Below are 13,487 nucleotides of genomic sequence, written 5' to 3' on the forward strand. Positions count from 1 at the left end.
GGGATGTGTGATCAGTATATAGGGGAGGATGGTGGGGTTGAGGGATGTGTGATCAGTATATAGGGGAGGATGGTGGGGTTGGGAGATGTGTGATCAGTATATAGGGGAGGATGGTGGGGTTGGGGGATGTGTGATCAGTATATAGGGGAGGATGGTGGGGTTGGGGGATGTGTGATCAGTATATAGGTGGAGGATGGTGAGGTTGGGGATGTGTGATCAGTATATAGGGGAGGATGGTGGGGGATGTGTGATCAGTATATAGGGGAGGATGGTGGGGTTGGGGGATGTGTGATCAGTATATAGGGGAGGATGGTGGGGGATGTGTGATCAGTATATAGGGGAGGATGGTGGGGTTGGGGGATGTGTGATCAGTATTTAGGGGAGGATGGTGGGGTTGGGGGATGTGTGATCAGTATATAGGGGAGGATGGTGAGGTTTTGGGGATGTGTGATCAGTATATAGGGGAGGATGGTGAGGTTGGGGGATGTGTGATCAGTATATAGAGGGAGGATGGTGGGGATGTGTGATCAGTATATAGGGGGAGGATGGTGAGGTTGGGGGATGTGTGATCAGTATATAGAGGGAGGATGGTGGGGTTGTGTGATCAGTATATAGGGGAGGATGGTGAGGTTGAGGGATGTGTGATCAGTATATAGGGGAGGATGGTTGGGTTGGGAGATGTGTGATCAGTATATAGGGGAGGATGGTGGGGTTGGGGGATGTGTGATCAGTATATAGGGGAGGATGGTGGGGTTGGGGGATGTGTGATCAGTATATAGGTGGAGGATGGTGAGGTTGGGGATGTGTGATCAGTATATAGGGGAGGATGGTGGGGGATGTGTGATCAGTATATAGGGGAGGATGGTGGGGTTGGGGGATGTGTGATCAGTATATAGGGGAGGATGGTGGGGGATGTGTGATCAGTATATAGGGGAGGATGGTGGGGTTGGGGGATGTGTGATCAGTATTTAGGGGAGGATGGTGGGGTTGGGGGATGTGTGATCAGTATATAGGGGAGGATGGTGAGGTTTTGGGGATGTGTGATCAGTATATAGGGGAGGATGGTGAGGTTTTGGGGATGTGTGATCAGTATATAGGGGAGGATGGTGGGGGATGTGTGATCAGTATATAGGGGAGGATGGTGGGGTTGGGGGATGTGTGATCAGTATATAGGGGAGGATGGTGGGGTTGGGGGATGTGTGATCAGTATATAGGGGAGGATGGTGGGGTTGGGGGATGTGTGATCAGTATATAGGGGAGGATGGTGGGGTTGGGGGGATGTGTGATCAGTATATAGGGGAGGATGGTGGGGGATGTGTGATCAGTATATAGGTGGAGGATGGTGAGGTTGGGGATGTGTGATCAGTATATAGGGGAGGATGGTGAGGTTTTGGGGATGTGTGATCAGTATATAGGGGAGGATGGTGGGGGATGTGTGATCAGTATATAGGGGAGGATGGTGGGGTTGGGGGATGTGTGATCAGTATTTAGGGGAGGATGGTGGGGTTGGGGGATGTGTGATCAGTATATAGGGGAGGATGGTGGGGTTGGGGGATGTGTGATCAGTTTATAGGGGAGGATGGTGGGGTTGGGGGATGTGTGATCAGTATATAGGGGAGGATGGTGGGGTTGGGGGATGTGTGATCAGTATATAGGGGAGGATGGTGGGGTTGGGGGATGTGTGATCAGTATATAGGGGAGGATGGTGGGGGATGTGTGATCAGTATATAAGGGGAGGATGGTGGGTTGGGGGATGTGTGATCAGTATATAGGGGAGGATGTGTGATCAGTATATAGGGGAGGATGGTGAGGTTGGGGGATGTGTGATCAGTATATAGGGGAGGATGTGTGATCAGTATATAGGGGAGGATGGTGGGGGATGTGTGATCAGTATATAGGTAGAGGGTGGTGGGTTGGGGGATGTGGGATTAGTATATAGGGGAGGATGGGGGGGTTGGGGGATGTGTGATCAGTATATAGGGGAGGATGGTGGGGTTGGGGGATGTGGGATCAGTATATAGGGGGAGGATGGTGAGGTTGGGGGATGTGTGATCAGTATATAGAGGGAGGATGGTGGGGTTGGGGGATGTGTGATCAGTATATAGGGGAGGATGGTGGGGTTGGGGAATGTGTGATCAGTATATAGGGGAGGATGGTGGGGTTGGGGGATGTGTGATCAGTATATAGGGGGAGGAGGTGGGGTTGGGGGATGTGTGATCAGTATATAGAGGGAGGATGGTGGGGTTGGGGGATGTGTGATCAGTATATAGTGGAGGATGGTGGGGTTGGGGGGATGTGTGATCAGTATATAGTGGAGGATGGTGGGGTTGGGGGGATGTGTGATCAGTATATAGGTGGAGGATGGTGAGGTTGGGGATGTGTGATCAGTATATAGAGGGAGGATGGTGGGGTTGGGGGATGTGTGATCAGTATATAGGGGGAGGATGGTGGGGGATGTGTGATCAGTATATAGGGGAGGATGGTGGGGTTGGGAGATGTGTGATCAGTATATAAGGGAGGATGGTGAGGTTGGGGGATGTGTGATCAGTATATAGTGGAGGATGGTGAGGTTGGGGGATGTGTGATCAGTATAAAGGGCAGGATGGTGGGGTTGGGGGATGTGTGATCAGTATATAGGGGGAGGATGGTGGGGTTGGGGGATGTGTGATCAGTATATAGGGGGAGGATGGTGGGGTTGGGTGATGTGTGAGCAGTATATAGGGGGAGGATGGTGGGGTTGGGGGATGTGTGATCAGTTTATAGGGGAGGATGGTGGGGTTGGGGGATGTGTGATCAGTATATAGGGGGAGGATGGTGGGGTTGGGGGATGTGTGATCAGTATATAGGGGAGGATGGTGGGGGATGTGTGATCAGTATATAGGGGAGGATGGTGGGGGATGTGTGATCAGTATATAGGGGAGGATGGTGGGGTTGGGGGATGTGTGATCAGTATATAGGGGAGGATGGTGGGGTTGGGGGATGTGTGATCAGTATATAGGGGGAGGATGGTGGGGTTGGGGGATGTGTGATCAGTATATAGATCAGTACAGGGGTAGGTCACATCTGGCACTCCAGCTGCTGTTACATGTGACCTGGATTAGTGTATAGAGGACGTTGGGCAGAATGCTGTAACCTGGGTCATTGTATAGAGGACGTTAGGCAGAATGCTGTAACCTGGATCAGTGTATAGAGGATGTTAGGCAGAATGCTGTAACCTGGGTCAGTGTATAGAGGACGTTAGGTAGAATGCTGTAACCTGGGTCAGTGTATAGAGGACTTTGGGCAGAATGCTGTAACCTGGGTCAGTGTATAGAGGACGTTAGGTAGAATGCTGTAACCTGGGTCAGTGTATAGAGGATGTTAGGCAGAATGCTGTAACCTGGATCAGTGTATAGAGGACGTTAGGCAGAATGCTGTAACCTGGATCAGTGTATAGAGGATGTTAGGCAGAATGCTGTAACCTGGGTCAGTGTATAGAGGACGTTAGGTAGAATGCTGTAACCTGGGTCAGTGTATAGAGGACTTTGGGCAGAATGCTGTAACCTGGGTCAGTGTATAGAGGACGTTAGGTAGAATGCTGTAACCTGGGTCAGTGTATAGAGGACGTTAGGCAGAATGCTGTAACCTGGATCAGTGTATAGAGGATGTTAGGCAGAATGCTGTAACCTTGGTCAGTGTATAGAGGACGTTAGGTAGAATGCTGTAACCTGGGTCAGTGTATAGAGGACTTTGGGCAGAATGCTGTAACCTGGGTCAGTGTATAGAGGACGTTAGGTAGAATGCTGTAACCTGGGTCAGTGTATAGAGGATGTTAGGCAGAATGCTGTAACCTGGATCAGTGTATAGAGGACGTTAGGCAGAATGCTGTAACCTGGATCAGTGTATAGAGGATGTTAGGCAGAATGCTGTAACCTGGGTCAGTGTATAGAGGACGTTAGGTAGAATGCTGTAACCTGGGTCAGTGTATAGAGGACTTTGGGCAGAATGCTGTAACCTGGGTCAGTGTATAGAGGACGTTAGGTAGAATGCTGTAACCTGGGTCAGTGTATAGAGGACGTTAGGCAGAATGCTGTTACCTGGATAATTGCGCCTATTCTTCGGTCTGCAGAGCAGCTGGTGTTGGGATCGCACAAGGAGCTGAGACAGCACTGGGACCAAGACTATGATGCCCTAGTCCTCCCTCTCCTGGACGAGACGCAGCCGTGCTATATCCTGTACCGCCTCGATAGCCAGAATGCTCAGGGATACGAATGGCTCTTCCTGTCGTGGTCACCCGATCATTCTCCGGTATGATGCAAGCTCCCTTGTTTTCCTTCAAACTGTCAAATACCTACCTCCACTCCGGTGGAACTACACATCCCAGCATGCCCTGTCTCAATTTTGCTATAAGGGCTCGAGGTTTTATCTGGCATTCCTAGTAATGTCACACAATTAGCACATTGTAATAACTGTGAGCAGATGATTTTATGTCCCTGAGGATATAAATCTGGTCCTGAAGGTTATCAGTAAATGGTTGTACATTGTGTAAGCTGTTCCTAATAGCTGTGCAGGTGGGGCTTGGTCCGCGTTGCGCTCACCTCTGCAATGGGCCTTAGACGCATCTACCAGCCTATAACCGGACTAAGTATATTTATTATTTCCCTGCTCCAGCGGTGGGCTGTGATTGGAGGTTTTCCTGAGAAGTAAATTTTATATATATATATATATATAGATATATAGATATATATATATATACACACATACATATATACAGGTAACAAATGGCGGCACTCCACGTCTTGCCGTTTGTTACCTGTATTTTGGGCTGTTGTTCCTTGGAAGGCACCCTCCCATATATATCTTCTTCACTCTGACAAGTGCTGGGATTTTGTCTGCTACTAATAAATAAATAAATATATATATATATATATATATATATATATATAAACAAGACTGTAACTATTTTCTGATTGTACCTAGCGCAGGGATTGTATATGACTGACAGTTATATGTCCTATCTCTGCCATCTATGAGCAAGCTCCCGAGTTTAATCTATCCGTCACATCTATTTCTGCTCTGTTATATTTTTAGTACCTGAGCGCACCACTAGTGATGTCATACCTCGGCCCCTATGGCGCCAGACACATCCCTTTGTATTAGGTCACCTCCCCAGTCTGGTGTATTGTGAGGAGATTATTACACTCCATAAGATCGAGAGGAGACTTCTGGGAGGAGATAAAGGGGTTATGGGGAAGGGAAGGGATGCAATGGTATCTGTACTGCTATTTGTGCTCTGTAAGCAGACCTGCTAGCAGCATCATAGAAACACATAGTAAAACACATTAACGGGAATATATTTATACTGTACATTCATCCCTTACTATTTACATGTGTTACGCTGTTATTGTGAAATGATCTCATAGTTGGTTGTAAGCTCTTTATTGGATACACAGTGACCCCCATGGATGTATTGGCGGTACTCCCCAATCCAATATGGAGGTTACAGCAGAGCGAGTCGGACTATTTGTGATTGTTCTTGTGTCTGAGGCTTTGTTCTCTTGGGGCAGGTGCGGCTGAAGATGTTATACGCAGCAACCCGAGCAACCGTCAAGAAGGAGTTTGGAGGTGGACACATTAAAGATGAATTGTTTGGAACACTAAAGGTCAGTCTGTGATTTGGGATTGTGTGGTCTCTAATTCCTGGATGTATGTAATCAGTAGGGGTACTGAGATGTTCTCTCTCATTCAGTAATAAGCCTGGGAGATGTCTGTGTCGTATATATGGTCATTTAGGGTTTGGCTGAAGTGGCTGCTGACCAGGTGCGGCTGGGCACTTATAGGGCACGGATTATGCTGTGTGGTAGTGTATTCCGGAGGAGGGACCTGCACGTTGCTGCCTGTGCTGGGGAACCAATGGCCCATTCCCTGCAGGTAAACTAGAGAGGAATAGCAGCTCTTAGTATTTAATGATGAGGAGAAATATTATTGATAAGCAAAGCGTATCCAATTCATTCAATACAAATGTATATTTATATAAACCCGCCTATGTAAAAAAATTAGGTTTTCCAATTGATTATGATATTTATACCATCTCACATTAGAAAACAATACTGTTACCCTAGTTTTTGTAACAGAGTGCAGTAAATTATTATTTATAAATTCCGGGCCGTGTCTACAAATCCGTTTCTGTAGTCCTGTAACTGAGGGCCTGATTCAGAGCCGCTCGTAAGCGGCCGCTCGTTCACTCCGAGCGATGTTCGCACATCTGCGCATGCGTATGGGTTGTAGTACGCATGCGCGAACCAGTCAGTGCGGTCGAAAATCGTGTGCTCGCAAAATAGCTAATGCCTGCTAATTTGAGTGACAGAATGAGGCGTATGTGGGTGGTAACAGGGGAAGGTGCTTGAAAACGGGGAGTGGAGATCTGAACGCAGGCGTGCCAAACGGTCAAAACGGGCGTTTTAAGGGTGTGCATAATTAACAAAGCAGCGTCATTGACCACGTCACTTGGTTGTCTTTTAGCCTGAACTGTTCGCATGATTGCGGTAGGAAAATCCAACCACAAGCACTGCGAGCAGTTCAGATGCCTTTCGATGTACTCGATTAATCAAATAAATGAGCGGAGATGACGTATGATGCGAGCGGCCAGGGGGCGTTTTTTCCAAAATAGCGAGCGCATGTTTCATTCGCTCGTTCAGACATAGAGGCGTCAACAGACCGCAAAGAGCGAGCGCTTAATTTAAATAGCCGGCCCCTTTTTCTGAACGAGCGAGCGCAAATAGCGTCCGGCTCTGAATCAGGCCCTGAGTCTCCTAGGAGGACAATTGTCCCATATCCTAGTTAGTCAGCAGCTTACTCCCAAAAGAGTTGTATGAGCGGGTTACAATTGCAGGGACCATACACCTGTGTAGTGTGGATTGCTGCTAGTACAAGGACTTCTCAGTCCCAGGGGAAGAAGCATCAGGGAACGCAGATGTAATGTAGATTGGGCAGCTTTGGCAGACTTTACGCGTTTCACCATACAGAGCGGCGATTTCATCAGATGCAACTACAGTTATGATAATAACTTGCTGCCATTTCCCTGAAGTAATTGTTCCGTTCTGTGCGGCAGGAAGACATAGCTCTTAGCGGGTACCAGAGGCACGTTTCTTCCTGCGCCGCTCCGGCGCCACTCACTGCTGCCGAGAGGGAACTGCAGCAAATCAAGATAAATGAGGTGAGTGTGCAGTGAGGTTGGGGGCTCAGGGGGGGGGGGGGGGGGGGGCTGAAGTGTTGCTCTTCCTCTGTGACATCCGGTGCCTCTTTCCCAGGTAAAGACTGAGATCAGTGTGGAGAGCAAACAGCAGACTCTGCAGGGACTGTTCTTCCCTCTAAGACCAGAGGCTGAGGAGGCCGTGCAGCTCCTGAAGCAGAAGAAAATCAACTACATTCAGCTGGTAGGTCACAGAGCATCCACATTCTTCACCCTCACAGCGTCCTACAGACTCGCTGCGCACGGATTATCATAGCACAGGTCACACTAGAGAAAGTATTTTCCGTTATACGTTATCCTTTGTCGTGGTGCGTTTGTGCCTATGACTTGGTGTTTACAGCCTGCAGTACACGCTTACCGCCTGCAGGTGTCGCTGTTTGCAGTAATGAGGTTAATTGCGAGAACAAGTCCTGCATTGTCCCCTGACCCATTTATACCTGTATTTGTGTCTAAATCAAACATTTGAAACATCGTTGTGTTGGATATTCCCTGATACAGACAATCCGGCAGCTCTGAAAGCTATCCCACCTATAATGTAATGGCAAGATATAGATTTAAATTGGACAACCCCCCTGATCAGTGAATTAGAGTTAATCTACTGTGATTTCAACCAAACAAATAGACCAAGCAATGTGTTTCTGCTCCTTCACCTCATAACAAGAGGCGTAGGCAGGGGTATAACACCCGGCTGCACCAGTTCACGCAGCTGTAACGGGCACCCCAACGTCAGGAGGCGCAGAGGACACAGAGGCACGCATTGCTGTGGCCTCACCTGCCTTAAGGATGGCGTTTAGTCTCCCGGACCCTCTCAGGGCAACGATGTGTCCGATGGCGTCCGAGAGACTATAACATTGCCATACGGGGCCAGTCAGGAACTCAGTAGGAGTCCTGGGGATGAATAGATTATGCTGCGCCTTAGGGACAGAAGGAGAAGTAGCTACAACTCACGGCCTCCAGAGAAGGTGGAAGACCTGGTGGGGTGAGGATGTTACTGCATAATCAGTCTGTTATATTTCTGTCCTTGCCATTGGGTATATAAAATCTCCCAGCATACACTCTTTCCTAATTCCTCTGTCTATGCCAGGGGATCCCAACCACGGTCTTCAAGGCACACTAACCTTCCAGGTTTTAAGGATAACCATACTTGAGCACAGGTGACTTAATTAGTACCTCCGTTATTTTGATTTAACCATCTGTGCTTTAGCATAGATATCAATAAAACCAGGACTGTTAGTGTGCCGTGAGGACCGAGGTTGGGAATCACTGGTCTAGTCCTATGTGAGCCCCCTGCACAGACTATGAGCGAGGTTGGGAATCACTGGTCTAGTCCTATGTGAGCCCCCTGCACAGACTATGAGCGAGGTTGGGAATCACTGGTCTAGTTCTATGTGAGCCCCCTGCACAGACTGTGAGCGAGGTTGGGAATCACTGGTCTAGTCCTATGTGAGCCCCCTGCACAGACTATGAGCGAGGTTGGGAATCACTGGTCTAGTCCTATGTGAGCCCCCTGCACAGACTGTGAGCGAGGTTGGGAATCACTGGTCTAGTCCTATGTGAGCCCCCTGCACAGACTATATGAGCGAGGTTGGGAATCACTGGTCTAGTCCTATGTGAGCCCCCTGCACAGACTATGAGCAGCCTCCCGGGTTACATCTTCCCTTTTTCATCATTTATGGACATCAGAGCCCGGTTCAGGGTCCCGGCTTATGTGCGGTTCAGGGTCCCGGCTTATGTGCGGTTCAGGGTCCCGGCTTATGTGCGGTTCAGGGTCCCGGCTTCTGTGCGGTTCAGGGTCCCGGCTTCTGTGCGGGGCAGGGTCCCGGCTTATGTGCGGGGCAGGGTCCCGGCTTATGTGCGGGGCAGTATGAGGGATTTGGGTTTAATAGTAGAAGTAAATGTCATAACTTTTTTTGGAGACCTAATTGGGCGCATATCCTGATTAATACCTGACGGGGGAGCCTGAATATGTTGGTCAGGCCTAGCGGTAAATTCATTTGTCTGTGCGGGTAAGCCGCCGCAGGTCATGATGCCTGGACTGGTCGTGCCTTGCAGGGCTGGCACGACCAGTCCAGGGTCACAGCCGGTCTGTGACAGATCTCAGCCAGCCATATCTGCTCTGTCCCACCTGCTTATAACCCCTTCTCGTTGTCTAGAAACTGGATCTAGAAAAGGAGACCATCGATCTGGTCCATACAAAGCACACCGATATCCAGGACCTGCCCTCGAGGGTCCCGAAGGACACAGCCCGCTACCATTTTTTTCTCTACAAACACTCCCACGAGGGCGACTACCTGGAGTCCATTGGTAAGATTGTTGTCCTGATTTCCTCTCATTCTGTAACATAGACCATTGGGCTCTCCCTCCCGCCTCTATGGTAACCCTGGTTATAATAGGAGAGCAATCATTTCACTAACTTACAGTGACCTCATCTACGGGGAGATGTACCAAGCCTGGGGGAGATGTATAGTGTGGCAGGTGCCCATAGTAGACGATCAGCCTTCTAGCTGTCATTTCAAAGACTGCACTGGATAAATGACAGATGCTAATTAGTTGCTATTGGCAACTACTCCACTTACTCTCTCTCCAAGACTTGATACATCTCCCCCTGTAGTCATAGTAGTATCAGTGGTACTTTCAGTCTGAATGCATGAAGAGCGGGGCCTTCAGTTGCAGTTACAGTATCTCCTGAGGTTGTGACTAAAGCGGTATGCAGTTGGGATGCCGATGGTCTGAATGCCGACATTCGGCAGCTCGACTGTCTAATCCCTGCAAGGGTCTAATGACAGGCGTTGACATCCCGACGCCTGTCATTTTACCTACGCTGGGGGCCCTGCATCCCGATTGAAGGTAAGCCGGGCGTGGACAGCCGCAGGGGGGGGGGTGTGTGTGAGGGTAAGGGGCTCCCATGGAGGGGGGGGGAACAGGGTTAGGCACGCCCCCTGGGAGGTTTTGTGTTAGGCTAGGGGAAGGGGGGGGTTAGGGTTAGGCATCCCCCCGGGAGACTTAGGGTTAGGCTGCGGGTAACGGGGGTTAGGTGTAGGCACTTACAGGGGGTGGGTTTAGGCACCAGGGAGGAAGGTTAGGGTTAGAGGGGTTAGAAAGGTTAGCGATACTTAACTAAATTTATGATCGGGATTTTCACTCTTACCGGGCTGCCGCTGTCGGGATTTGAACCGCCGGCCGCATGGCATACTGATTCCACTAAAGTTACCTCTATGCAGATACCATTCCACGCACCTGTGTGTACATGCTGGGTAATAGAAGCCCCCTCTTCTGCAGAGACCCTTATTACCAGGTCACCATTCCCCTATGAGTGGTGCTGATGCTGCACCTGTGTGTACATGCTGGGTAATAGAAGCCCCCTCTTCTGCAGAGACCCTTATTACCAGGTCACCATTCCCCTATGAGTGGTGTGCACCTGTGTGTACATGCTGGGTAATAGAAGCCCCCTCTTCTGCAGAGACCCTTATTACCAGGTCACCATTCCCCTATGAGTGGTGCTGATGCTGCACCTGTGTGTACATGCTGGGTAATAGAAGCCCCTCTTCTGCAGAGACCCTTATTACCAGGTCACCATTCCCCTATGAGTGGTGCTGATGCTGGGTACATGCTGGGTAATAGAAGCCCCCCTCTTCTGCAGAGACCCTTATTACCAGGTCACCATTCCCCTATGAGTGGTGCTGATGCTGCACCTGTGTGTACATTCTGGGTAAAAGAAGCCCCCTCTTCTGCAGAGACCCTTATTACCAGGTCACCATTCCCCTATGAGTGGTGCTGATGCTGCACCTGTGTGTACATGCTGGGTAATAGAAGCCCCCTCTTCTGCAGAGACCCTTATTACCAGGTCACCATTCCCCTATGAGTTGTGCTGATGCTGTACCTGTGTGTACATGCTGGGTAATAGAAGCCCCCTCTTCTGCAGAGACCCTTATTACCAGGTCACCATTCCCCTATGAGTGATGCTGCACCTGTGTGTACATGCTGGGTAATAGAAGCCCCCTCTTCTGCAGAGACCCTTATTACCAGGTCACCATTCCCCTATGAGTAGTGCTGATGCTGCACCTGTGGGTACATGCTGGGTAATAGAAGCCCCCTCTTCTGCAGAGACCCTTATTACCAGGTCCCCATTCCCCTATGACTGATGCTGATGCTGGGTACATGCTGGGTAATAGAAGCCCCCTCTTCTACAGAGACCCTTATTACCAGGTCACCATTCCCCTATGAGTGGTGCTGATGCTGCACCTGTGTGTACATGCTGGGTAATAGAAGCCCCTCTTCTGCAGAGACCCTTATTACCTGGTCACCATTCCCCTATGAGTGGTGCTGATGCTGCACCTGTGTGTACTTGCTGAGTAATAGAAGCCCCCCTCTTCTGCAGAGACCCTTATTACCAGGTCACCATTCCCCTATGAGTGGTGCTGATGCTGCACCTGTGGGTACATGCTGGGTAATAGAAGCCCCCTCTTCTGCAGAGACCCTTATTACCAGGTCACCATTCCCCAATGAGTGGTGCTGATGCTGCACCTGTGTGTACATGCTGGGTAATAGAAGCCCCCTCTTCTGCAGAGACCCTTATTACCAGGTCACCATTCCCCTATGAGTGGTGCTGATGCTGGGTACATGCTGGGTAATAGAAGCCCCTCTTCTGCAGAGACCCTTATTACCAGGTCACCATTCCCCTATGAGTGGTGCTGATGCTGCACCTGTGGGTACATGCTGGGTAATAGAAGCCCCTCTTCTGCAGAGACCCTTATTACCAGGTCACCATTCCCCTATGAGTAGTGCTGATGCTGCACCTGTGTGTACATTCTGGGTAATAGAAGCCCCCTCTTCTGCAGAGACCCTTATTACCAGGTCACCATTCCCCTATGAGTTGTGCTGATGCTGTACCTGTGTGTACATGCTGGGTAATAGAATCCCCCTCTTCTGCAGAGACCCTTATTACCAGGTCACCATTCCCCTATGAGTGATGCTGCACCTGTGTGTACATGCTGGGTAATAGAAGCCCCCTCTTCTGCAGAGACCCTTATTACCAGGTCACCATTCCCCTATGAGTAGTGCTGATGCTGCACCTGTGGGTACATGCTGGGTAATAGAAGCCCCCTCTTCTGCAGAGACCCTTATTACCAGGTCCCCATTCCCCTATGACTGATGCTGGGTACATGCTGGGTAATAGAAGCCCCCTCTTCTACAGAGACCCTTATTACCAGGTCACCATTCCCCTATGAGTGGTGCTGATGCTGCACCTGTGTGTACATGCTGAGTAATAGAAGCCCCCCTCTTCTACAGAGACCCTTATTACCAGGTCACCATTCCCCTATGAGTGGTGCTGATGCTGCACCTGTGGGTACATGCTGGGTAATAGAAGCCCCTCTTCTGCAGAGACCCTTATTACCAGGTCACCATTCCCCTATGAGTGGTGCTGATGCTGGGTACATGCTGGGTAATAGAAGCCCCCTCTTCTGCAGAGACCCTTATTACCAGGTCACCATTCCCCTATGAGTGGTGCTGATGCTGCACCTGTGTGTACATGCTGGGTAATAGAAGCCCCCTCTTCTGCAGAGACCCTTATTACCAGGTCACCTCTCCCCTATGAGTGGTGCTGATGCTGGGTACATGCTGGGTAATAGAAGCCCCTCTTCTGCAGAGACCCTTATTACCAGGTCACCATTCCCCTGTGAGTGGTGCTGATGCTGCACCTGTGTGTACATGCTGGGTAATAGAAGCCCCCTCTTCTGCAGAGACCCTTATTACCAGGTCACCTCTCCCCTATGAGTGGTGCTGATGCTGGGTACATGCTGGGTAATAGAAGCCCCCTCTTCTGCAGAGACCCTTATTACCAGGTCACCATTCCCCTATGACTGATGCTGCACCTGTGTGTACATGCTGGGTAATAGAAGCCCCCTCTTCTGCAGAGACCCTTATTACCAGGTCCCCATTCCCCTATGAGTGGTGCTGATGCTGGGTACATGCTGGGTAATAGAAGCCCCCTCTTCTGCAGAGACCCTTATTACCAGGTCACCATTCCCCTATGAGTGGTGCTAATGCTGTACCTGTGTGTACATGCTGGGTAATAGAAGCCCCCTCTTCTGCAGAGACCCTTATTACCAGGTCACCATTCCCCTATGAGTGGTGCTGATGCTGTACCTGTGTGTACATGCTGGGTAATAGATGCCCTCTCTTCTGCAGAGACCCTTATTACCATGTCACCATTCCCCTATGAGTGGTGCTGATGCTGGGTACATGCTGGGTAATA

The 13,487-nt window shown here is 49.9% G+C and overlaps 1 protein-coding gene across 1 annotated transcript in view; it reads left to right on the plus strand.

Moving 5' to 3' along the window:
• Positions 1-13,487, plus strand: part of TWF2 (twinfilin actin binding protein 2) — a 95,246-nt gene that overhangs the window by 24,743 nt on the left and 57,016 nt on the right. Inside the window, exons 3-7 of the mRNA XM_088482039.1 lie at positions 4,109-4,287; positions 5,547-5,642; positions 7,091-7,195; positions 7,290-7,415; positions 9,385-9,535. Of these exons, the coding sequence (XP_088338165.1) occupies positions 4,109-4,287; positions 5,547-5,642; positions 7,091-7,195; positions 7,290-7,415; positions 9,385-9,535 (657 nt within the window). The remainder of the gene's footprint in view (positions 1-4,108; positions 4,288-5,546; positions 5,643-7,090; positions 7,196-7,289; positions 7,416-9,384; positions 9,536-13,487) is intronic.

The sequence above is a fragment of the Taudactylus pleione genome, unplaced genomic scaffold (genome assembly GCF_031769625.1).
Source record: "Taudactylus pleione unplaced genomic scaffold, aTauple2 ptg000281l, whole genome shotgun sequence".
NCBI lineage: Eukaryota > Metazoa > Chordata > Amphibia > Anura > Myobatrachidae > Taudactylus > Taudactylus pleione.